The 23603-nt window shown below is 42.7% G+C and overlaps 1 protein-coding gene across 1 annotated transcript in view; it reads right to left on the minus strand.

Moving 5' to 3' along the window:
• Window positions 1-23603, minus strand: part of ATRN (attractin) — a gene marked incomplete in the record, with an annotated part of 355064 nt that overhangs the window by 82327 nt on the left and 249134 nt on the right. The window contains 2 exon segments of the mRNA XM_073611025.1: window positions 2098-2176; window positions 7472-7533. Coding sequence (XP_073467126.1) covers window positions 2098-2176; window positions 7472-7533 — 141 coding nt within the window.

Here is a 23603-nt window from a genome sequence, read left to right on the forward strand (position 1 = left end):
TTAACCATTTGATCGCCCCTGATGTTAAAGTGTTACTAAACCCAGGACCCTACATTCACTATATCTGGTCTCCCACAGTACACAGAATATTAAAATGCAACTCTAAATGTATATAAACTGCTAAATATCTTTTCTCATCAGAAGTACTGTATTATAGCAGTCTTGTGACTTCTATCAGTGTCTGGTTAAAGTTCGTAGGAGGAGTTTTCATATTGCTCTCACTGTCCTATAATACTGCAGGGCCCCTGACCCTCTATCTGAGCAGTGCTGATTGGCCGATGCTGATCACATGCACCCTCCGAAGAAAGAAAAAAAAAACAACATCTCTGTAGCAATTCACACCAGACTGGGCATGTGCAGCTTATCCCCCTCCCTCAATAATATCCAGAGATGAATTGGGGACACTGGAAGAAGGTGAAGATCAGAGAAGACAAGATCAAACAATCTTTTTACACAATGCAGAGGAGTAACCCCTTAGGTTCCACAGTGAGTATAACAAGCATGCTTTACTGCATATACAGACTGATTTTACTGTTGTGAGTTTAGTAACACTTTAACCCCTTCCCAGCCTTTGTACAGTGACTGATCACTATATTAGAGTCACTAGTCCCCAAAAAGTGTCAAGTGTCCGACTTGTCTGACGCAATATCCAGCTATAAGTCGCTGATCACCACCATAACTAGTACAAAAATAAATAATAAAAATATCCCATAGTTTGTAGACGATATAACTTTTGCGTAAACCAATCACTATACGCTTCTTGGGATTTTTGTTTACCAAAAATATGTAGCAGAATACATATTGGCCTAAATCGATTGATGAAGAAATTAGATTTTTTTACATTTGTTTTATAGTAGAAAGTAAAAAAAATATATATATTTTTTTTAAACTGTTGGTCTTTTTTTGTTTATAGCACAAAAAATAAAAAAACGCAGAGGTGATCAAATACCAACAAAATAAAGCTCTATTTGGAAAAAAAAAAGACATCAATTTTATTTGGGTATAGCTTAATGCGACTGCGCAATTGTCAGTTAAACTAACGCCGGTGCCGTATCGCAAAAAATGGCCTGGTCATGAACGGGGATAAATCTTCCGGAGGTCAAGTGGTTAAGGAATTCCTTGGGACCCCCAGAACTAGTGTCCCCACTAGGGCTGGGGAAAAAATCGATTCAAATCTTGAATCGAGTTGAGAGGTTAAATCGATTCAAAATTTAAGCAAATCAATTTTTTTTAGATTTTTTTTTTTTCACCGCGCCGTTCCTGAGAAGCTGCGGGCAGGAGTTTTTAGGTGAGGCCGTGGTTCGGCCTAGTCCACGGCGTCCGGCCTCGCGGACTAAGCAGAAGCTGCGGCCTTGCCTAAAAACTCCTGCCCGCAGCTTCTCAGGACCGGCGCAGTGTCCAAAAAAAAAAAAAAAAAAAAAACTCGATTCGAATCGTGAATCGAGTTTTTTTTTTAAGAATTTCGCAGATTTTTTTTTTTTTTTTTTTAGAAAATCTCCCAGCCCTAGTCCTCACTAGAAGATTTCCCCTCTAATACTTTTATGGAGACAACTCTTTGGGATTTTCTTTTACTTCCACTTTCAATGATAATGGTAAACAGGACAAAAAGAGAGGGTGAATCTCCAAATATAAATAGACAGGGGTTCTAATCCCACTTCACTGTCAAAAATAAAAAATAAAAGTTTAGCCTTTATTTATACTTTATTACTACAACATACTGTCCAAAGACATTTCAGACAAATGTGCCCTTCCACCCGTGACAAGAGTTTGTGGAGGGTCCTTTCCCAGTCCAGCATGACTCTGCCGGAAACCTCGTGGGAATGAGCCGGAGTTCCGTCATCCCAAGCTGGCCAAGTAAGATGTCGAACCCAGCAGGAAAGCAAGAGGAAGGCAATTTCTGATTATTCCCCCCCAATAAAAAAAAAATGTTATATTGGTAAGGATGGGTAAAGGACAAATACAATTTAAGCAAAAGGCAATAATTTTGGCCGCAGACTGAAATTTGTAAAACAATTTAAAAGGCAGTGATTAGCGCCAAATATTAATACTGAAATAAATAAATTACACTAAAAGTACAATTATGTCAGATTCACTTACCTCTCTTCTCCTGGATGCCCAGCAGCTCTGTTTAATTTTCCAAACCACAGCAGCAACAAGAAGCAAGGAGAGGAAACAACTGCAATATAAAAAAAAAATAAAAGCTCTTGATACCCGTCTTGGTTCACTTATAGCATTAGTTAGGGGCTTGGGAAACCCGGACTTCAGGTCAATATTGTCCCCCCTGATGTGTATGTCTCTATTACTCTGCAACGGGACTGCAGCAATGTTTTCTTCTGCATTTGCATGTGCTTTCACCCAGCATACAGTGCAGAACATCAGGCATGGAGCATTTCTCAAGCCCTTGTAAGAATCATTTGTAGGTGAGGATTCTGTATTTCAGCATTTATCTCTGAAATCTGTATACACGTAAGAAGCCAAGCAATGAAGTGGTGATATGAGATGGGAGTGTCGCTGTAGCTTTTGTCTGATTTAGCAATTCTCAAAAAAATAAAAATATGCTGGGAGAATACTGCATTTACCACAATACCTCTATCCAGGGCCAGGAGAAGGGGTGGGCAGGAGGGGCGGCTGCCCTGTGGTATCATGTGAGGTGGGGGCGCTGCCAAGAGATTGAGGGGAATTGGGAAGGGGGGGGGTGGCAGGGGGTAAGGAAGTGTTCTAGGAACAGAAATTTAAAATTTAGGGGTGTGTGCTAGGAGTGGCGATTTAGGGGGATTTGTGTTGGGGGGGGGTTGGGGGAGTATTTGTGCTAGAAGAGGTGATATGGTAGAGGGGGGAGGGAACTGTGTTTTTGTGCTAGGATGGGAAATTTGTTTGGGTGTATTTGTGCTAGTAGGGATGATTGGGGGGGGGGGGGGTGTATTTGATGATTGGGGGGGGTGTATTTGTGATAAGTGGATAAAAGTGCAGCACTAGGTAACAAATAAATCTGTATAACAAGTATAAAAGTGTTTGCTATGACCAACTGGGTACATAGAGACTAATGCAATAAACATAGCCTGCATGGACAAGTTAACAAGAATTCATAAACTGCAATAGCATGTAACACAGTGACTCATTAATAAAGTGCATATGTGCAAAACAAATAGTGCAAACGGAATCAAGGAAACAACACAAATTAATATGTGCAATGAAATAAAGTCTTTAAAGTGAATAAAGGTAATTCAATTTAAGACCCAAAGTGGTCTGCTGAATGGTCCACACTGAGCCAAACTCACAGAGTGGGATCAAAGTCTGGAACCAAAGGCAAATAGAAGAACCAAGGTTGATATCAGATAACCCGTGATAGTGCGTCCTCCACCTAGGCTAAGGGAAGGTTACTCTTACCAGAAACCGTGGACCCAACATGCCAGCGGCAGCGAGTCAACCAAGCTTAGAGGTAGAGAACCAGAATTCAAAATACAGATCACCAAATGTCTTGGCAATGCATACAACGATCCCATCCAATGGATGTTCAAACATAGGGGTCATAAGAAGAAAAAAAACACCTCTGCATGGTGTAGGTCAAAAGGATGGATTTATTTAAAAGGCAGTACAAACATCTGGATGATGTGTACAGATAAAATGTGATCAAAGGTTCAAAAAATTAAAGCGCAATTTGAAGAGCTGGACTAGCAAAACCGACGCGTTTCATCCCACTTGACTTCAAGTGGGGTATTTGTGCTAGGAGGGGAAATTTGGGGTGGATTTGTGCTGAGAGGAGGGGGGGGGGGGGATGTTTACTCGAAGGGGAATTTTGGGGGGTAAAGGATTTGTACTAGGAGGGGAGCTTTTTTTGGGGGGGGGGGGGGTCATTTGTGCTGGGGGATTTGGGGGAAGAATTGTGCTGGGAAGATGGGGATTTCAGCAGAGGGTGAATTTGTACTGGGAGGAGGGGGTTCTGCAAGCATACACAGGGTGCCGTGAAGAGGCCTTGCTGCTTATGCATGCGTTTTCAAATGCGTGATAACTAAACCCCTGTTTTTAACGCAGACTGTAGGACAGGTTAATTTGTTCAGTTGGCAGACTGGTTGGTGAGTTGAGCTATGGAATGTTCTGTTTTTGTCTTTCATGCGTTTGCCCTTCCATGTTTTCCTTGCTGTGAAAGCCAATTATAGGTGGGGGCAGGGGCCATTTGTTTTTTTGAGGAGGGGGTTTTATGCCTGAGGGTTAAGCATGCAGATTAGTGCTCAACTTTAAAATTCTGCACAACCTCAAGGCACCCCATTCTAAAAATGCAAAAAAACTACGCTAAATGTTTTACATAATGCAGAAACATCCACACACATAGATCACCCAACATTAGAGGATTTATTCTTGCAAAGCTAGTATGCCTCGGCCTACTGATGTGGAAATGTTGAAATTAATATTTATATCAATGAGCTTCAAGTGAACCATTGTGAGGACTTTCTAATCAAATTACCATGCTCTGTTTTTATATATATATATATATATATATATATATATTTTTTATAGGAACGTGTGTTTAATCATGAGAGGTGGGCCTGGTTACTGTTTTCTGTATCTCAAAAGACCGACGTCTTTTGTCTGCATAGTGAATAAGTTACACTATTGTCTTTGGAGTGAGGAGCAGACATTGTGTCTCCACCTGATCATAAGTCCTTGAAATTTTAATTTAGGCTAAGTTCACAGTGGGCTGACTGGTTTTAAATCAAGAGATAGACTTAACGAAGGTAATCATGTTTCAAGACAGAGAGCCACCGAAGAGAGTCTAATGCTTATGTGAAAAGCATGATGGCTAACTAGGATTGAATTTCAGCCAATCAGGATTCAATGCCAACTCTGAACCAATTAAATTAGTCCATTTGTGTGATTGGTAGGGATGGAACATATAAAATTAAAGCTGCCAGGGATGCACTCTCTCTTAGGCTCACGGTCTAACCGAAGCATGATCACGTAAGGGCTGTCTTTGTAACTTATCTGAATTATCTTATTTCTATTTTCTTTTCTCTAACTTTTTCTATCCTAGGATTTGCCTTAATACCTTGATAGCGTGTGTATGTCAATTGTAACCATATCTCCTTTTTGCATTTATCTTTGTAGACTGGCAACACTGTATTTGTAACATCATTACGTTATAGTTGGTAATATTCGATTATTCTGTTTCTTTTCTGTATAAATAAATTCGATCTTTGTATTTTAGCACCATTATCATTCCTTATTGATTTCATGGGTTATAGCTGCAACCGCATTGGTTGATTCATATATAGATAAAAGGTTTTAAAGGGGTTGTAAAGGTTCGTTTTTTTATTTTCTAACTATGTTCTTTTAAGGTAGTGTACTGTTGGTTCACTTAACTTTTCCTTCGTTTTCCTTTGTAAATGCTTTTTTTCTGTGTGTGAATTTTCAACTTCCTGTTCCTCCTCTAGAAGCTTGCCCCCATCATCCGAGCCATTCTGGCTGGGGGTTAGTCAGCGTGCTCGCCCCCTCCCTTGGGACTACATCCCTGTGGGGAGACGCTGTGTGCGTTCACAGGCACGGGAGGCAGGGGAGCCGCGGGCATGTATAAGACGCTGTAGCTCCGCCTCCCGTGCCTTGCCGTTGTAATCTGAATGACCATCTCAGCACAGCCCTGCCTTTACTCCGCCCTACTCCACCCCCTTTTTTGCTGAAGTGGAAGCGTGGCTCAGGGCCGTCGTCACACAGCGAAAAAGCGGCACTGCGCATGCGCGATGCCGGTAAGCATCAAGGGAATTGTAGTTCCTTTGAAGCCGTGACTTTGCTGCAGGGAGCACGCTCGAAAAACCCGGAAGTTGAGAACAGAGAGGAAAGGAGCAAGTGCCGATAAAGCCTATTTATCTAAAAAGGTAAGTAAAAAATTTCGGCAGAAATAACAGCTAGATTCATGATCTATATAGCATATAGATCAGATATTGGCAAAAAGAATTTTAGCTTTACAACCCCTTTAATCACTTATGTTATGTATCATTAAGCGTATAAGTGAGGTAGGTAAAAATCGCCATAACACTACTGGTACTGACTAGTATTCCAGATGTTTCCTTCTTTGTCAGTTTCTCTCCCTCACCCAGTTAATGTGACCCCGGTGCTGACAGATGGGGCAGGGGAGGGGAAAACAAGGAGCACTTGATCAATTGATGATGTCATCAGCATTAGCTTGTAAGCTCCTACGAGCAGGGCACTCTTAACCCTTTTGTATTTTATTGTATTATAACTGTATTGTCTCCCTTTAGATTGCAAAGTGCTGCGCAAACTGTTGGCACTATATTAATCATGTATTATAATATTAATCAGTTGTAAGGACACTGTTGGCTGGTTGTAATGCTGCACAATAAAAACCTGTAACTTTGTGTAACAAAAATGCAATCAGTGTTGCCAACCTCCCGCAGCTGACAAAACAAGGAAAATTTACTAAGGGAGCACTATTTTTACTGACAGCCTGAAAAATGACAGAACTTCTAATAAAAACTAAGACAATCGATATTTAAATAGTATAAAAACAAATCTGTAAACACTGACAATACCCATAAGAAATAATTTGCCTGGTTTATACTTAGAAAGTCAACACAGCGTGACAAAATATCAGCCCCTGATATTTACAGACAGTTGTAAAAAATCACAGATTTTTACAATCTGTCCGTATATTTACTGATGGTTGGCAACCCTGGGGATGATCCACTTTGCTGAGTTGTGGACAATTTTTTGGCAACTCTGGGAAATTTTTAGGCATTTAGCCAAGGCACCTCTGAAGAACCCAGTAAGCACCCTGCCTGAAAAGGGCTGATCTAGGCATACATTTTACAAAGAAAATTGACAACACTGCAATATCTATATTTAACCACAAGGTGGCACCAAACAATGGGAGAAAAACAATCTAATAGTTAAAAAGCAATTGCAACAAAAACAATTGAGTAATGTCCGTGATACTTTATTTGCAGTAACATCCAAATTTTCACGATAAGCTTTATGGGTGTACCCCCTTCTTCCAGGTCCCCCTGCTTGGACCTTGAAGAAGGGGTTACACACCCCTAAAGCTGGTCCTGAAAATTTGGATGTTACTACAAATAAAAAAATATCACGGACAGTACTCAATTGTTTTTGTTGTAAGTGCGCCAATGCGGCCACGATCAGCTAAAGCAATTGCAAAAAATGTCTAAGCCAGCCATGGGCAAGTTTCTGTGTCACCTCAATTTGACATAAGGATAAATAATCCATTAAAACCTGTTCTGTAGGTTTCTTTTGCCGGTTCATAAAGCATCATTTCTGCTCAACATTTCACAGAGAAGCATTTCCTGATTATACAGTACTTGGCATATTATATCCATTTTTTAATGACAGCAAGCTTCCTAAAGGTGCCAAATATGGAAATGTGTCCCTACACAGACTGATCATTACCATCTGTCAATCAGAGAGAGGGATTTCCCTCCAGAGAGCAAAGGTGCTTGGAGCATACCTGAAAAATGTCACAAAGAATTGCACCAAGTCCATAAAGTTACTGTGCTGAGAGAAGGCAATCTGCAAAGAAAAAAAAAAAAAAGAAAACACGATCAGGTAATTATAATACAGTACACCCCATAAACAAAGCAAAAACAGAACTGTTACAGGAATCACACTGAACATAAAAAGCTCAATACAGTGCCTTGAAAAAGTATTCATACCCCTTGAAATTTTCCACATTTTGTCATGTTACAATCAAAAACGTAAATGTATTTTATGTGATACCCAACACAAAGTTGCATATAATTGTGAAGTGGAAGGAAAACGATAAATGGTTTTTAACATTTTTTACAAATATTTGAAAGGTGTGGAGTACATTTGTATTCAGTCCCTTTTACTCTGATACCCCTAACTAAAATCTAGTGGAACCAATTACCTTCAGAAGTCACCTAATTAGTAAATAAAGTAACCTGTGTGTAATTTAATCTCAGTATAAATGCAGCTGTTCTGGGAAGCACTCAGAGGTTTGTTAGATAACCTTAGTGAACAAACGGCATCATGAAGGCCAAGGAACACACCAGACAGGTCACCGATAAAGTTGAGGAGAAGTTTAAAGCAGGGTTAGGTTATTAAAAAAATATCCCAAGCTTTGAACATCTCACGGAGCTCTGGAAAGAGTATGGCACCACTGGAAACCTACCAAGACATGGCCGTCCACCTAAACTGACAAGCTGGGCAAGGAGAGCATTAATCAGAGAAGCAGCCAAGAGGCCCATGGTAACTCTGGAGGAGCTGCAGAGATCCACAGCTCAGGTGGGAGAATCTGTCCACAGGACAACTATTAGTCGTGCTCTCCACAAATCTGGGCTTTATGGAAGAGTGGCAAGAAGAAAGTCATAAGAAGTCCCTTTTGCAGTTTGTAAAGAAGCCACGTGGGGGACACAGCAAACATGTGGAAGAAGGTGCTCTGGTCAGATGAGACCAAAATTTTATTTTTTGGCCTAAAAAGCAAAAAACGCTATGTGTGGTGGAAAACCAACACTGCACATCACCCTGAACACGCCCTGAAACATGGTGGTGGCAGAATCATGTTGTTGGGATGCTTTTCTTCAGCAGGGACAGGGAAGCTGGTCAGAGTTGATGGGAAGATGAATAGAGCCAAATACAGGGCAATCTTAGAAGAAAATCTGTTAGAGTCTGCAAAAGACTTGAGACTGGGGGCGAAGCTTCATATTCCCGCAGGACAACGACCCTAAACATACAGCCAGAGCTACAATGGAATGGTTCAGGGGTCTCCAAACTACGGCCCTCTAGTTGTTCAGGAACTACAATTCCCATCATGCCTAGTCATGTCTGTGAATGTCAGAGTTTTACAATGCCCCATGGGATGTGTAGTTCCGCAACAGCTGGAGGGCTGTAGTTTGGTGATCCCTGGTTTATATGAAAGCATATTCATGTGTTAGAATGGCCCAGTCAAAGTCCAGACCTAAATCCAATTGAGAATCTGTGGCAAGGCTTGAAAATTGCTGTTCACAGACGCTCCCCATCCAATCCAACAGAGCTTGAGCGACTTCACAAATAATGGGCCAAAATGTCATTCTCTAGATGTGCAAAGCTGGTAGAGACATCCCCAAAAAGACTTGCAGATGTAATTGCAGTGAAAGGTGGTTCTACAAAGTATTGACTCAGGGGGGCTGAATACAAATGCACGCCACTTTTCAGATATTTGTAAAAAAAAACTGAAACACATTTATCATTTTCCTTCCACTTCACAATTATGTGCCACTTTGTGTTGGTCTATCACATTATTAAAATCAATAATTCCAATAAAATACATTTACATTTTTGTTTGCAACATGAGAAAATGTAGAAAATTTCAAGGTATGAATACTTTTTTCAAGGCACTGTATGAGTGCTGCTTTGAAGGATACAGGGAGTACTGCATAGTCTTACTTGAAGACTATACAGTAAGCGGCTCACTGAGAGGCTGTGCCGGGTGCCGGTCCAGGCATGTGGGCGGATCCTGACATTGTTGCGATCAAACGCGGCATGTAAACGCGGCACAACAGACGTTTTTAAACATCAGTTACTATCTGTCAAGTAAGATCGTTCAGGAGAGGTTGTAAAATGTGGCCTAAGGTGCATTACACGGATTATTGCATTTCAATTTTTCCTGCTAATTAAAGGGGTAAAGTGATGGGTACTTTGCAACAATCTAGAAGAAAACATGTTTAATGTTATAGTGAAACTCAACTCTTACAATCAACATTGACTGTTCTCAATCCTTTTGCTGCTAGCATTAGTAAATCGATAGGAAGGTAGATCATATTTACCGTATATACTTGAGTATAAGCCGAGTTTTTCAGCACATTTTTTAGGCTGAAAACTCTCCCTCGGCTTATACTCGAGTGAGGGTGCCCATCTGCAGCTGTACCTGTGATTACGAAAACAGCGGGCCTCTCCCGCTGTGTCATGCAGTCTGTTCGGCGGCCGTCCATTGTAACAAAGCCCCGCCTCCTCCTTGTCCGTGATAGAGGAACACCGATACAGTTTCCCAGCATTGTATCAGTGTTCCTCTATCACGGACGAGGAGGAGGCGGGGCTTTGTTACAATGGACGGCTGCCAAACAGACTGCATGACACAGCAGGAGACACCCGCTGTTTTAGTATTCACAGGTACAGCTGCCAATGGGCACAAGTGAGGCTGCCAATGGGCACAAGTGGGGCTGCAAACGGGCACCAGTGGGGCTGCAAACGGGCACCAGTGGGGCTGCAAACGGGCACCAGTGGGGCTGCAAACGGGCACCAGTGGGGCTGCAAACGGGCACCAGTGGGGCTGCAAACGGGCAACAGTGGGGCTGCAAACGGGCAACAGTGGGGCTGCAAACGGGCAACAGTGGGGCTGCAAATGGCCACAGTGAGGCTGAAAATGGGCACAGTGTGACTGCAAATGGGCATTGTTTACCCAGTAGCTGCTGCATTTCCCACCCTAGGCTTATACTCGAGTCAATAAGTTTTCCTATTTTTTTTGTGGTAAAATTAGGTGCCTTGGCTTATATTCGGGTCCGTCTATACTCGAGTATATACGATACTTTTATTAATTTACAATTTTAAATTTGTTTACTGGTTTCTGGCGTAGACCAAAAATGATGTCATCCATCCAAGAGTCTTCATTTTCTATCATCTGGTGGAGATGGGGAGGGGCTCTCTCAGCCAAGCACACCCTCCTGCCTGCATGCCAGAGCTAAGGGCAGATGGATTCCAGAAAGTAAATGCTACATGAATCATCTGCCCTTGCTCAGGGTGGCTACAGCCAGAAATGCTAAGGAGGCATTTTTTTAAAGTGTTTTCCCAACAAAATAAAGCATGGAGACGTAGATGGATGGGAAGATTGTTTCACAACATTAAAAATAAATGAAATAGCGTTTTCAGTTTGTGGTGCTCAGATACAGTGTAGCTCGGCTTTACCGGTTCTGCCTTTTCTAAACTATAAGGAAGGTAAGGTGACTGGCGTCTAAGGTCAGCAACACTCTGCATGGTTAGGATGAAGAGGCTGCTGAAGCTCTGGTCAGAGGAGACATTCTAAAAGCCAATAGGAGATGGAAAAGTACCAGTGTGAGACAACTTGTGGTCAGAAGGTGTGATGGGTTACAGCTTCCGCCGTGTACTGAAAACTGACAGACTTGGTCTCATAAACCACACATAAAACCATAAGTGAAATCTGGCCGAGGACCAGGCAAGCGAGCGGGGAAGGTGAACGAGGATGACGTTGCTAGGTGATGGCTAATCCCTCTACCAGGAATGGTTCTCCACTCATCCTCCAGCCACAAAGAGCCTTTGTCTGCCGCTGGGAGGACAGAGCAGGGAAGGCTGGCATACAAATTGCAGGCAACACTGGCGCTCTGTGCCAGCGCCGTCCATCTGCACAATGCTGCCAATCTGTCAGCCAGCTAATGCTATCAAAATCAACAAATGAGCGGGGCCATTTTCCTGCATGTTTGGGGCTGGACCAGCCTTGTGCCACCCTCTTGATAAATAAACTTCAACCAACACCCAAAGCACTTATTTATCTCGGCCATGATTTATCTGAATTATTTGCTCAACAGCTGGATACCCGAGGTGTTTCGTCAATTCAGCTGCAGCATTCCAGACATAACCAGGTCACCGTTCACTATAGAAACATCCAGTCCTACTGGGATTCCGAACAGACTGCTAAGCAGACAGTTGGAACACCTATATATGAGCTCCCTACTTACCCCAATTCTGTTCATCACAGCTAATTACTGGACAATGGTATAATTGCTAATTAATTGCTCAACCAGTAATCAACTGACACAAGAAGGTGAAATAGTAAACAGTGGCTATGCTGTATGGTGGATGTGTGAGGATCACTGATCTGGCTGAGCAGAATTAGAAGAAAAAATAAATAAATCTGACAAGGCATTGGCAAGTTTAGCTTTAAAGCCCAACTCCGAGCAGAAAAGAAAAAAAGATCCCTTGCAGTGGGACTGTGCCCACGATGTGTAATTGGCTAGTTTTGTCCAGGGGCGAGGAGAAACCAATTTACTTACCTAATCTCTTGCTCCCCTGGCAGACGGTTCTGCCCCAGGACTTAGCAGTGAGCTGTCCTTCTGTGTCCTCACATTCACAGCTAGAGGGAGTAGGGGGTGCAGAAGCTACCGGGTCCGGGTCTAGCAGCGGGGAGGAGTGGAGGATCAGGTAAGTATATCTCCTTTTATTGTTCCCTCAGACGTAAACAAGCAATTAAAGTGATACTAAAGCAAAAAACGCATTTTACCCTAATGCATTCCTTGCAATAACGACTTGCCTACCGGGCACTTTCACCCTGTCCCTTCCCAGGCCGATTTTCAGCTTTCAGCGCTGTCGAATTTTGAATGACAATTGCACGGTCATGCAACACTGTATCCACATGAAATTTTTATTATTCTTTTTCGACAGATAGAACTTCTTTTGATGGTATTTAGGCTCCATGCACACCATCTTTTTTTTAAGCTCCTAGAAGCTATTAGCATTTTCTTTTTCTGCTCCTAGAAGGTAGCGTTCTCCTATGTGGGCGGCACAGTGGTGTAGTGGGTAGCACTCTCGCCTAGCAGTAAGAAGGGTCGCTGGTTCGAATCCCAACCACGACACTACCTGCCTGGAGTTTGCATGTTCTCCCTGTGCCTGCGTGGGTTTCCTCCGGGTACTCCGGTTTCCTCCCACACTCCAAAGACATGCTGGTAGGTTAACTGGATCCTGTCTAAATTGTCCCTAGTATGTATGAATGTTAGTTGGGGACCTTAGATTGTAAGCTCCTTGAGGGTAGGGACTGATGTGAATGTACAATGTATATGTAAAGCGCTGCGTAAATTGACGGCGCTATATAAGTACCTGAAATAAATGTGTCCATGCACACAACTTTAGGCTATTGGCATTTTTTTGAGCGTCCGCTTCTAGAAGCAGAAAAAAAATAATTTTTGTAGAGTTTCTTTTTCCAGCAGAAAAATATGAATGCTCCTAACTACTCATGTAAATGGCTACTAATGCCGTGTACACACGAGCGGACTTTCGACGGACTGAACTCTGAAGGACTTTTTGACGGACTTTCGACTGCGTTCCGACGCAAGTCCGACTAATTCAAACGTGATGACGTATGACCGGACTAAAATGAGGAAGTTGATAGCCAGTAGCCAATAGCTGCCCTAGCGTCCGCGGACTAGCATACAGACGAACTGATTTTTCGACCGGACTCGAGTCCGTCGGAAAGATTTGAAACTTGTTCTATTTCTAAAGTCCGTCTGATTTTTCGACAGCAAAGGTCCGATGAAGCCCACACACACACACAATCGAATCGTCCGTAGGATTCGTTCCGTCGGACCTTTGCTGTCAAAAAGTCCGGTCGTGTGTACACGGCATAACAGCTTTTATTGAGCTTTCTTGTTTGGTTTTTCTTCACGTACTGCAAAAATGCCAGTAAAATGCTAATGCTCCTAAGTGCCGGTTCACACTGATGCGAGTTCATAACGAATGTGATGCGTCAAAAACATTCTAAATTCGCATGTCATCCATAAAGTCATTGTTTTCAATGACCGTCGTTCACATACATGCGTTGCGATTCCCCTACGAATGCGATGCGATAAAAAAAAGGGTCTTGTGCGAGTTTACTGCGTTGCGTATTTAGCCTCCATCGACATCAATGTAAATTTCTGGAATCGCATTGTTGGTTCAGATATGTGCGAATTCCACCACACTACTCTCCACAAAAACCAGGAAATACACAGGAAGTTAACACCTTTTTTTTTTTTTTCCATTATGATTCCATTGGCTAGAACATCAATCGCAGCTATGACCAACTCCTGAAATTCGCAGTAAAATCGCGGTAAATTCGCGGTAAAATCGCACCTCACACAGGACCAAAAAAGGCAACAAATTCACAGCGCAGCAGTGTGAACCGGCACTAAGGACTTATTGTACACTGCTGCTGGTAAACGGACGTTTAGGAGCAGTTGGGCGTTTTTTTTTTTTCAGCTGCCCCTGAACTCTCCTCTATGTTATCTTATCAGTACATATACACAGGGACGTTTACAGTAGTTTCCAGGCAGTTGGTTCGAAGCATTTTTTGGAAAGCAAAAAAAAATGCATTCAGTACGGATGTTCAGAGGCATTTAAAAAGCCAAATGCCTGTAACAGCTTGTAAACGCAGTAACTCACGTTTAGCGTTTTGTTTATAGGCGTTTTTAATGGAGATACATTTCTGACAATTTACAATGTAAAAAACGCTAAAACGCAAACATGGCTTAACGCAGCATGTAAATGTGGCACAACGGACTTTTTTAAACGGCGGTTACTAGCTGTCAAGTTCCATCATTCAGGAGAGGTTTTAAAACGTGTACTTGAAGCCTAATTGCTCCTAAAATGCTACTAGAGGTTTGCACAAAAAAGCTATTATCAGCATTTTTCATCCAGTGTTTTTTTTTAGCTTATAGTGTGCACGGAGCCTGAATCACCACTGGGTTTTTTTATTTTTTGCTAAACGAAAAAAGACTGACAGTTTTGAAAACAAAAACAAAAAAAAAAAAAAAAACACTGTTTCTATTATAAAATTTTGAAAATAAGTAATTTTTCTTCCGTATTGGTGGGGCACCAAAGAGGCTGCACTGGTGGGGCACCAATGAGGCTGCACTGGTGGGGCACCAATGAGGCTGCACTGGTGGGGCACCAATGAGGCTGCACTGGTGGGGCACCAATGAGGCTGCACTGGTGGGGCACCAATGAGGCTGCACTGGTGGGGCACCAATGAGGCTGCACTGGTGGGGCACCAATGAGGCTGCACTGGTGGGGCACCAAAGAGGCTGCACTGGTGGGGCACCAATGAGGCTGCACTGGTGGGGCACCAATGAGGCTGCACTGGTGGGGCACCAAAGAGGCTGCACTGGCGGGGCACCAATGAGGCTGCACTGGTGGGGCACCAATGAGGCTGCACTGGTGGGGCACCAATGAGGCTGCACTGGTGGGGCACCAATGAGGCTGCACTGGTGGGGCACCAATGAGGCTGCACTGGTGGGGCACCAATGAGGCTGCACTGGTGGGGCACCAATGAGGCTGCACTGGTGGGGCACCAATGAGGCTGCACTGGTGGGGCACCAATGAGGCTGCACTGGTGGGGCACCAATGAGGCTGCACTGATCTCCAGTGCCCTGATTATCAGTGTAAATGTGTGCTTCACAGGATACAGAATACTTTATTCTTATAATTTATACTTTACATAGTGACAGCGCTGAGGAAAGGAATTGTCGATAGGCATTTATTTACATGGGATCAGCTGTGATTAGACAGAGATAATCACATGGTAAAGGGCCACTGTGATTGGACACAATGATCACAGAGTGCGCAGTTCTGGGAGGACATCAATGAAAGCCCTTCCAGAACTTGACAAGCATGTTGTAGCTGTCTTTAAGCTACGCGATCGGCAAGTTTGCACGATCGGCAAGTGGTTAAGGTAATAAAAACATTTTTAATTTCTCTGTCCTCCCCCTTCCCTGTGTGGAAGAGAGGGGAGAAGAGATCCAGTGCTCTGCACGGCTACATCTCTCCTCTCCTCTTTTCCTTTTTGCACAGGGCCATTGGCTCCTGCTGCTGTCAATCAAATGCAGTGAGGAGGAAGTGGGGGGTGGGGCTATGCTCCACAGTGTGTGTCCATGGAACGTGGCTCCATAGACACACAGCTCGGGAGTGAGCAGACACAGAGTGCCCCTACAGCACATGGCTTGCTAAGGGGACACAGGAAGAGGAGGAGCCAGGATCGCTGGTGGAGGACCCAAGAGGAGGATCCGGGGATGCTCTGTGCAATACTATTGCTCAGAGCAGGTAAGTATAGCATGTTTAATATTTAAATTAAAAAAAAAAAAAAAATTACCTTTAGTAACACTTTAACCCTTGCAGTGTAGTCACCGCCCTACTGCAATGGATAACTCTTGTATTGTCCTGCAGCTTGGCTTCAAAGTGAAGCCATTTCAAGCTTGTAAAAGTAAAGGTCTTACCTAAAAGCAGCCACCACAAGATCCCTTCTATTACCCCAACAGCCCTCATCTGAAAGTTATTTTGTTAGTAAGGCCTTCACTGAAATACCAAGTCCTGCGCTCCATTACAGCTTTCTTCCCAACTTCGTATCCTATAAACCAGAGTTCCATGGAACCCTCAGATTCATCCAGAGGTTACTAGGGGTTCCTCGAGCAATAAGTGATTTTTGCCTCTCAGATGAGTAACTGTTGACACCATTGAAATTTATTAACTATCTGTAAGGGGCACATTTTTCACAATGACCACCAGTGTAGGGAGCATTCTTCCCACTGACCATCACAAGAATGTACTGTGAGCTGGAAATGTAATAATTATTAGCAGAGGTTCCCTGAAGCCAAAAAGTTATTTCAAGGGTTCCTCCGTGTTACAAAGGTTGAGAAAGGATTGTTCTAAAAGATGGAACTACGAGTCACTACATGTTTTTCAGGCAGAAATACTGGTTGCATGTGTCTGTATCCACCCAGGCACCAATATGAAGAACTTACATGGCAGCTAATAAAACTTGTCACACCGCTTTGAAATTGCTTTAAATGACAAGAGTGACACTGCTTATAATTCATACTCAGGATATTTTATAAACATCGGCCCCGTCATTTATTATTATACAAATAAGTGTTTGCATAATCTCTTGTTTTTCCAGAGAGGTCACATTCTCAGGGATTTCACTGGTCTAAGGAGGAATGAATTCAGATGTGATTGGACAATACCTGAACACATGGGAGCTCATCCTTAGTCTCTAGTGAATATATAGGCTACACATTGTCAGTGATGTCACCAAGCTCTAGTAGGTGGATAGGTTGCATTCTAAGCAAGGTCACTGGCCCCTAGAGCGTGAATAGGCGGCATTCTCAGTCATGTCAGTGATCTCTAATGATAATATTTGTCTGTACAGTTAGTGACGTCATTGGTCTCCAGTAAACAAATAGGCTGCATTCTCAGTGACGTCACTCGTCTCTAGTGAACGGATAGGCTGCATTCTCAGTGATGTCACTGGTCTCTAGTGAACTGATAGGCTGCATTCTCAGTGACGTCACTCGTCTCTAGTGAATGGATAGGCTGCATTCTCAGTGAGGTCACTGATCTCTAGTGAATGGATAGGCTGCATTCTCAGTGATGTCACTTGTCTTTAAGAAATGGATAGGCTGCATTCTCAGTGATGTCACTGGTCTCTAGGAAATGGACAGGCTGCATTCTCAGTGATGTCACTGGTCTCTAAGAAGTGAGTTTTGAGTTACAGAGGAGGTCTTGAGCTAGACTTATTGCCCCCGCACCAACGATCGCGACGATACCTCACATGTGTGGTTTGAATGGATAGGCTGCATTCTCCGTGATGTCACTGGTCTCTAGTGAATGGATAGGCTGCATTCTCAGTGATGTCACTGATCTCTAGTGAACGGATAGGTTGCATTCTCAGTGATGTCACTGATCTCTAGTGAATGGATAGGCTGGATTCTCAGTGATGTCACTGGTCTCTAGTAAATGGATAGGCTGTATTCTCAGTGATGTCACTGGTCTCTAGTAAACGGATAGGCTCCATTCTCAGTGATGTCACTGGTCTCTAGTAAACGGATAGGCTGCATTCTCAGTGATGTCACTGGTCTCTAAGAAGTGAGTTTTGAGTTACAGAGGAGGTCTTGAGCTAGACTTATTGCCCCTGCACCAACGATCGCGACGATACCTCACATGTGTGGTGTGAACACCATTTTCATATGCGGGGGCGACATACGTATGTGTTCAATTCTGCTCGCGAGCTCGGTGGAACGTGGCACTTTAAATTTTTTTTTTTTCTCTTATTTATTTTACTTTTTATTTTTACACTGTCCTTTTAAAATTTAAAAAAAAAAAAAAAAATCTGAGGACTACAGTGGGAGGGGCTGAAACTGTCCACAGACTTCAGCCGGGAGGAGAGCGGCAGGAGGTCACGTGAGCGCATATCGGTGCTCTGAAAAAACATTTTGCTACATAATTTTTTAAAACACAGACACTGCACAGTATATCTTTCTGTAAGAGGGGCTTCCGGGATTTGGGATGTGATTTTACAGCCATGGCGGCAGGGAGGATATGGCTCACATATACACAGACTCCTGAGCTGACAGGCAGGGAGGGAGGGGGGAGGGAGAGACTGCAGGCTGACGGAGGCACATAAACTGACTGCAGTATCATGGATCAGCAGCCATGGTTACCGTGATCAGCACACTAAGGGGGACACAGGAAGGATCAACCAGGTATTTTACAACATAGAGAGTGACAAATTACATTGTATAAGCACTATGCTGTATATCATGCATTAAAGGAACAGGATCTTTTTTTTTTTTTTTTTTTTTTTTAGTGTTACAACCACTTTAAAAAGGGATATCTTCTCAGTAAAGGGCACTAATAGCAAAGAAAACCTGACTGAGGTTCTAACCTTTCCCCATGCTATCCTAAACCTGCAGAATATTTTGTTTTAAGGCCCAATTAGGATTCACAGCTAAATATAAGTGTGTCAGATTTTTTCGGTACAGTTCAAAGCAAACAGAAAAAGGTGTAACCTAGGAAGTGTGAGAACGATCTATTTCCCGCCTAGCAACCATAGTCTCTTTTACATGTTCTACCCTGCTCTGTCAAAAATAAAAGGGATACGCAGGAAAGTTAAATATTTATCCAGCATATACAAGTCGATCACCAACAGGTAGATTCAGAGTGCTGCAGAGAGAGAATTTATATACAAAGGGCAGTTATCATCCAATCAGAAACCATCTCTTACATGGACTAAAAAGTAAACGTAGTGCTATTGGTGACTATGCTTTGGACAACACCATTGGTCTTTGCACTCCTGGGTTGGCACAGTAAAGAATAAATGGTATTCATCTGGCTCTTCCAGGTGATACCCAGAAGAGAAGATGATTTTTCCCTATTTTCAGGACAGTGGACAGACCTATGGACCTATGAAAATACTGCCTTCACGCCCCATTTTATAGAGCCATTTACTCCAATCTGCATACAGCTATTTCATGGATTACATTGTGTGGGGCTTGGGATCAAACAAGGGTTATGATAGGACTGAAGGAATGAAAGGATAGGTTCACCTATAGGAGAATGTGAAATCCATATTTAGGGAGTAACATGTAATATTCCCCTATTCATCCATCTCCCACTACCAGAGTCCCCTTCCCTGTGACAGATGGTGGGGGATCAACTCCCGGGACCCACTGTAACATTTTAAAAAAACAGTGCAGCTGTATTTGCGCAGCGGTCTTACAAGCGCAATTTTTTTCGGAAAAAATACACTTTTTTGAATTAAAACGGTAAAGTTAGCCCAATTTTTTTCTATATTGTGAAAGATGTTGTTCCGTCAAGTAAATTGATACCCAACGTGTCACGCTTCAAAATTGCGCCCGCTCGTGGAATGGTGACAAACTTTGGCACTTAATCTCCATTGGCGACGTTTAAAAATTTCTACAGGTTACCAGTTTTGAGTTACAAAGGAGGTCTTTTGCTGGCATTATTGCTCTCGCTTGCGATTGCGGCGATACCTCGCATGTGTGGTTTCAACACCATTAGCATATGCGGGCGCGACTTACGTATGTGTTCGCTTCTGCGCGCCAGCTCGGTGGGACAGGGCACTTTACAAAAAAAAAATTAAAAATTCTTATTTATTTTACCTTTTATTTTTACACTGCCCTTTTTAAAAAAAAAAAAAAAAAAAGTGGGTCACTTTTATTCTTATTACAAGGAATGCAAACATCCCTCGTAAAGGCCAGTTTACACCACATGCAGTCCAGTGCGTTTTTCTTCCTGCATCAAAAACGCATGGAAAGTAGGTTATATGGTTTTCAATGGCATAGTTCACACCAGTGCTTGCAGTTCCAGTGTGTTCCAGTTCCAGAAAAAAGTAGAACATGCTGCATTTTTTCTGCACTGGACTGTACTGGAACGCTGTAAAACGCATCAGAAACGCACTGCAACACACATCCTTATTTAAGGTTAAGAAAAAAGAGGGGGGGGGGGCACTGGACTGCATCAAAAACACGCATGCAGAAAAGCACCTGGAACGCATCCGAACTGAGTTTCTATGGTGTGAACTGGCCCTAATAGAAAAAAAGCATGACAGGACCTCTTTAATGTGAGATCCGGGGTCAAAAAGACCTCAGTTCTCACATTTACACTTATATGCAATAAAAAAATAATAAATAAATGTCAAATTTCCTTTGGGAACAGCAGCGCAGGACTGCGCAATTACCAGTTATAGTACAGTGTTAAAGAGCAAAAATGGCCTCAAGGGAGTAAGCCCCTTCTGGAGCTCAAGTGGTTAATCCAAACTCATGATAAAATACTCAAAGACTTCCACTGCTCTTTAACTAATAGGCCTCAAGCACACTGGACATTAAAATAACGTTATAAAAACGCCAGTAGCTTTGCAGTGAGTTTCTCAACGTTTTTGCAATAGCGGTTTTTAGCGTTTATTAGCTTTTTTTTTAGCATTTTTTTTTTTTTTTTTTGAAGAAAAAAAAATGTTTTTTTTTTTCAATGGATCAAAAACGTTAAAAAAAACTGGTGAGTGACGACGTTTATCAGCGTTCGAGCATTTTTAGAGCTGAAAAACGTCTCTCAGAACCCACTAGATTTGTTTTTTTTTTACTGCTCAAAAACGCCACTGCCCAAAACTGCTGATAACAGCCTATGTGTGCATGGACACATAGGATAACATGATGGAAAATTTAATGACTGAAAAAAAAAAAAAAAAAAAAAAAAGTCTACAGCCAAAAACAGCTGCTGTAAAAACGTCAAAAAACGTCCAGTGTGCATGAGCGCCTTACAGTTTAAAAAAAAAGAAAAAAAAAAAGTAACAGGAGTGTTTTGGAACTAATTTATCAACCTCAAAAATATAAACAATAAGTTACCGAATGCAACCATCACAATGAAACATCATCACTGTGACAGACCTAGCCGGGAGAGAGACTTTTGGAGGTGACTGAAGGCTAGCCTCTTGCCGATCGATCGTGGGCCCTGGCATTTGGGGGAACGGTGCTCTTTGTGAGCTGTATGCCTGGGGACCCTTGAGGTGGTATTACTGTGGATTCGGGTCCTGGTCCCCCAGGACACACAGACTCTGGGGACCCTGGATTTGCCATATTAGAATAGTGACTGATTCATACCGTTGGGACTACTACTGTTAAATGCTAATGTCATCAATTCCAGCTACCTGTCTGTTGTCTGCTAAAATGTGTATTGTAAATAAATCTCTAGTATGGGATCTAAGAGTCATTAGATCCCCATTGTTGTTTGTGTTTAATTAACTCTGCTATTGTGATAATGTTAATTGGATTTTCTGAACTACAAGATGGCCAGTATGGCCTAAAGGTCATGTCTGAGTCATCTAGGCTGTCTAAAGGGATTAGTTAATTAGCTCATGTTAATTAGGTTAATTAGGTTACAGGTGTATTGTCAGAGTAATATGAGCAGCACCTCCTCTTTTAGAGCCTGTATATTGCAATAAAAGAGATTCCTGTTTGAACCTACATACAGCCTGCCTGGTGTTTGTTCTGAGCTATCACAACTGGGTTAGAACGGCACATAGCTGAAGTTCTAATCCCGGAGCATTGGATGACCGAACCATCAGACATTGCAATCTGATTCAATAGCTGCAGAGGAGTATCGGGAGAATGGAACCGAGCGAGCAAGGGGCTCGTTACAATCACCAACTAGAAAATATCTATAGCAAGGATTCAAACTGAGCCACTAAAGTCTTTAGGCAGGCCATACACGGATTGAATTTCAAAAGAATTTTCTTTCGAAAATCTTATCTAAGAAATTTTGTTCGTATTTCGCACCATTAGTGGGCAGCAGCAACAGCCGAATTCCGTGCGGCCATCAAATTTGAGTAATCGGAGATGTTGGAAATTTTTTGAAAAACGAACGATTTTCTAATCAATGATGGGATAATCGTGTGAGAAATGTCATCGAAAAAAGAAATGCGCATGTGCAAGAAAAAAGAAAATTCACGTAAAGAAAAGAAGATTCCCAGCCACGAAAATCCTTTCCTGTAGCAACAGGAGGTGAAATTGAAGGCTTGGTTGGTCGAATTTCGAAATCAATGGTGGCACCATCGGATCACAAAAACGCAGGGCCGTTTTTAAAGGAAGGGCAAAAGGGGCAGCTGCCCTGGGCCCTATCATTGTTGTGGGGCCCAAAGCAGCTGTCTCATACTTGCCAACTATCCTGGTTTAAATTCCCTCCTCCCTTGAGGTTTTAGTCCTGTGCTGTGTCCTGATATCTCAGTGTGAAGTGCTGCTACTAATGCTGCCCAGCTCTGCCCTATTGTTGTGTATAGATGACTCACCTGCAAACCCCGTGTTTACATGTAAATTACCGGCATTCGTATGTAAATAGTGATGAAATTCATATGCAAATAGGGGCGGGCGGCGGCATTGATATGTATATCATGCCCCCCCTGAGGTCATATCCACAGTAATCTCTAGCAACCAAACAACAAGCAGAAATCATGTGCTGTAACCTCTAGCAACGAATCAGTAAACCGTAATGTGTGCTGTAACCTCTAGCAACCAGTCAGTGAGCAGTAATGATACACTGTAACCTCTAGCAACCAGTCAGTGAGCGGTAATGATACACTGTAACCTCTGGCAACCAGTCAGTGAGCGGTAATGATACACTGTAACCTCTGGCAACCAATCGCAATCGCTGCCTGATCTGATTCAGTAAACTGATTTTGAGTCTAGCTGCTATTTATTGCATGTCTCTGAGCAGGTGGAGAGCGAAACTGCATGGGGGGGCCCCAAGAAAAGTTTTGCCCAGGGTCCAATCAATATTAAATACGGCCCTGCAAAAATGCACAAATTTTCTGATTTTCAAAAGAAAATTCTTTTGAAATTCGACCCATGTATGGCCAGCCTAATACTGTATAAAACTTTTACACGCTAATGCAGAATTTTAGGATCCTTTTAAAATGTAGCTCTAATTAAAATAATACCTGGTGATGCTGGCATAAGGGTCCTTGTTCAGGCAATTTCAGTTCTAGGGTGACAACGCTTAGATTCCGACTCACAATTGTGCTCCTGTGTTGTCATTTCTGTCACAAGCACTCCAGGTGGCTGTGACAAAAAACACCCTGTATAGAGTATGGCCCACCATAGTAACCATTAGGATGCTGATCCACAGCAATAATGTGCATTCTACGCTGAAATGCATGTAGACGAAGTGGACGGAAGTAGTATCAGGTGATCGCAAAAAAAAAAAAAAAAAAAAAAAGTATTTTATGGGGGGGTGGGGGGTTCAGGGAACATGACATTTGTTTATGACAAAACAAAATGGTAGGGTGCAGATCTACGTGATTTAAAGTGATTGTAAAGCCTTTTTTTGTATAAAATAAACAGGTTGTACTTACCTGCTCTGTTGCAGGTGATTTACACAGAGCAGCCCAGATCCTCCTCTTCTCAGGTCCCTCTTCTGTGATCCTGGCACCTCCCTCCTCTTCAGTGTCCCCACAGCAAGCAGTTTGCTGTGGGGGCACCCGAGTCAGCCCCGGTTCACACAGGGGTGGCACGACTTGCAGGTCGCCTCACCTCGCC

The sequence above is a fragment of the Aquarana catesbeiana genome, linkage group LG01 (genome assembly GCF_042186555.1).
Source record: "Aquarana catesbeiana isolate 2022-GZ linkage group LG01, ASM4218655v1, whole genome shotgun sequence".
In the NCBI taxonomy this organism is placed as follows: domain Eukaryota; kingdom Metazoa; phylum Chordata; class Amphibia; order Anura; family Ranidae; genus Aquarana; species Aquarana catesbeiana.